The following is a 3607-nucleotide window of genomic DNA, read 5'->3' on the forward strand; positions in this document are numbered from 1 at the left end:
AGATGCAAGAGATGCTTAGCAGATAGATATTTAAATTATTTTTAATTGTTCTATTTAATTGTATTATTGTTAATTTTATTAATTTAAAAATAAATATAACTAAATTAATTAAAGAAAATATAATTAAAATATATAGAATTAGAACATGAAATAAAATTAACAATAATACAATTAAATAGAACAATTAAAAGTAATTTAAAGATTTGTTGGCTAACCGTCTCTTGCATCTCTATATATATTTGACAAATAAGAGCAATCTTGCAATTAATTCTTTCACATCCTGAAGATGAACCACCGTTGTTGGTTTGAAACGTCGATCTAAAAGAAATTGAATGCGATGGATCCGGAAGAAAATCTACACAAACATGAGACTCGCAGAAACCTCAAAGAGAAAACACAACACATATTTCTCTCGAAAACTGCTTTCTCACATGGTCTAAGGACATGCATGATTACCACTCTCTCCCCTTCTATGTCATCTCGACCAAATGGAGAAGTCGAAATTCTTGGTCATTTGAACATACGAAACCGGTGCTTTGGAAGGTGGTTTTAAAGGCCATCAATTATTTCTATGAGATTGGTGCAAAGAAGTTTGTGATAAAAGCAAGGAAGAATTTACACAAAACATTAAGGGGATTTACCCCAGGGGTTTTTTTGGACGGGGCTAGCCAACAAAGAAGGTGTGGATGTGGTGGTCTTTATACTAGAGTCAGGGCACATCTATCATTTCTGGTGGCAGGGAGGAAGCAGGACATATAGTAGAGTTGAGATCATTGTGCTCTGGGGCGTTCTCAACTTCACAAAATGGTTGATAAAATTTATGTACATGGTGATGCCAAGAGTATTATAGACTGCATCAAATATTACACTCATTTCAACCCACATTTTTGTCAAATTAGATGACACACATCACGATTTTGGAACACTCCTTTCAGAGCATTACATACACACATATCTACAGAGAACAAAATATGATTGTTGATCTACTTTCAAAGAGGGGAATCGACTCAGAAACAAGTAAGTATTATTATGCGGCATATGTTCAGGACAGACTCATGAATGCAGGGTGTATTAACACAAATTAGGATTTTACCATAGAATTTTGTTGGTAAAAGATATTCCTTAATAGGGTGGAGAATTGTTGTAAACAATATTGATTAGGGAACTCATTACTATTTTTGTGCATAAATAGAAGATAGCTACTCTTAAATAAATAAGATAGGGAAAATCTGCAAACAATGATTTTGATATGGGTGTTAATGAAAGCTTTTTATAAATTATATGGGAAAAGAGATACTGTCACAAACGGGCAACATTTGTATGGAAGTTAAGAGAATATACTCTTTTTATTAATGGAAGGAAAGCATTTTTTTACTGTATTGAAACATTGCTAGTAAATACAAAATGTTCGAGAGTTAAAACAACATTCCAACTTTGTTGCTGTTACTGTGCATTGCCAAGTTTTTAACAACGTTTTCCTATTATTGGGTTTTGTGTTTTTGAAAAAAATCTATCGAACACACTGAATCAAACAAAGTTCGAAATTTTTCATTTTACAGGAAGAATTAATTTTTTAGAACGTTTTCTTATAGGCATTGTAATACCTCATTTGGACACTATGACGCTAAAACATTTTGCGAAGAGGCCATCTGCTCATGATTGAACGACGTTATTATACAATAATTCCATGAGACAATGCTTGAAACAAGCACCAAGCTAGCCCCTAAAATTATAAGCCATGCTCTCCTCACATGCTTTTTTCTCCGTCAATCGTTGCAATTGATTTTAGATGCAAATTCCAGACGGAAAATTTCAGGCTTGCTAGCAACGTGAGGATTACTTCAGAGAAGGAACACCTCTTTGTTCGCTTAAATGCAGAATCTTGAAACGTATAGCGCTTGTATCGAACCTCGAGCTAGATTCCATGGCCTGATGATAGTAAACGAAATTAATGAAACCTGAGCATTACAGAACAATTCAACGAATTACATGTAAATGACGGACTACATTCATATAATTCCTACCTTAACCTGTATACTATGCCAGGCCTTGTCACCGGAGACGAAAGTAGAAGCGTCGATAGCATCTAATTTCTCTTCTTCGAATAACAAAAATAGCCTAGACAAAAGGACTTGATCTGCCTCTGCTGTCTGAATTGTTACTAGCAGAACCGGTGCCGCAGCAAAAATCCTCACTTCGGTCGAAATTGCATGTGTGGATTTATTGAAATTTACTTCATCTATCAACATTCTGGAGGTATCAGAGGCTTTTAATGCCCGTTCAGAGATGCTTTTGAGGGTCATGAATTTGTCTCGTTGCCTGGAAAGTGTCTGGATCTGTCGTCGCAGTTGAGAAATGCACTTTAAAGCTCCACGTACAATGGCGGGCTTGCTAATTTGTTTCTGTAAAATTTGAAGGAGATATTCAACTCTTTTTTAGCAAAAATAAAAGAAGATAGTCACTAGCACACGCCCATAAAAAAATCAACATCATTTGCACCGGACATTATATTGTTTACCTGTGTTTCAGTATTGGAATGTGGAAGTATGGCTTGAAGCTTTGCATAAATAGCATTCAATTTCTGGGGGCTGTGTCGCTCTTTCGGGTTACGAAAAAGCTTTTTCACGGCAATGTCCTCGCTCTTATTGCAGCCCGATCCTTTCTCAGTGATTTTCTCGAGATGATAAGAATTGCAGATAGCATTATCAACAGAGTGCAATAACTGAGCACCGTATTCTAGTGGGCTAGAGGAAACCCTAAAAAATTGAAGACCCTCTCTCCCGTAGCCGCAGTCATCCATGATAACCTGACACTCGAAATCTCAGGCAAGATTATGTACTTTGAGAGTTGCTCTAAGCGATCTCTCAGGCAAGTTTATGTACTTTGAGAGTTGCTCTAAGCGATTTATTCAGTTGAGAAAAAGAACCTAACACTCGAACGACTCTAGTGGAGGTAACTAAGATTGGAATTTGGATTCCTCTTTACTCGTCAGATAAGATAAAACTTTATGTTTAAAAATTTTCCTTTCAAGAGTGATGTCTTAATAATAAATTAACCCCTTCACCAATGAAGATTTGATTAAAATATTACCCTTCAATATTACAGCGATGTTAAAAATTTTCACATATTTATTATAAGCAAAGAAACAAAATGACCATAACATAGAAAAGATTTATTTGAATCATGAATTTTAGTTTGAAATTTCATGAACAATAACAATAAAATCTCCATAACTGGTTGTCCTTGACCTGGACATGCTAGAACATTCATATGTAACATGCACCTCAAGTCACATCAACAAATCAAAAACAGCCTAAATAGATTTACCTGTGAAAAATTGAAAGCTTACAATACTTGTGGCACAAAATCAAATAGAGAAAGACTAAGAATGTGAAGCCTAGGAGTAAAAATACATTATATATATATATATATATATACACACACAAATTTATAGCTTCTATTTGTAATAATTGCCAAAGCATAAAAAGAGCCAAACAAAGCAATTTCTAGATGGTTTTGTCAAAAAAAAATCCCAAGGTAACATATCTACATTATTATTGTAAATCTACATTATTTTGTTTACAATTGATTTCTTCAACACCAAAGA

At 34.5% G+C, this 3607-nt stretch overlaps 1 protein-coding gene across 1 annotated transcript; it reads right to left on the bottom strand.

Annotated features, from left to right (window-relative positions):
• Nucleotides 1–2009: 2009 nt before the first annotated feature.
• Nucleotides 2010–2800, bottom strand: LOC149248885 (transcription factor bHLH101-like). The gene is made up of 2 exons (XM_089456127.1): nucleotides 2519–2800; nucleotides 2010–2402 (listed from the first exon to the last, which is right to left on the bottom strand). Exons 1-2 carry the CDS (start codon nucleotides 2798–2800, stop codon nucleotides 2010–2012), a joined length of 675 nt encoding a protein of 224 aa, XP_089312253.1.
• Between the last annotated feature and the right edge of the window lie 807 nt (nucleotides 2801–3607).

This window comes from Pinus tabuliformis, chromosome 7 (assembly GCF_031772625.1).
Source record: "Pinus tabuliformis cultivar Carrire ecotype Pingquan chromosome 7, CPIR1, whole genome shotgun sequence".
NCBI classification, from domain to species: domain Eukaryota; kingdom Viridiplantae; phylum Streptophyta; class Pinopsida; order Pinales; family Pinaceae; genus Pinus; species Pinus tabuliformis.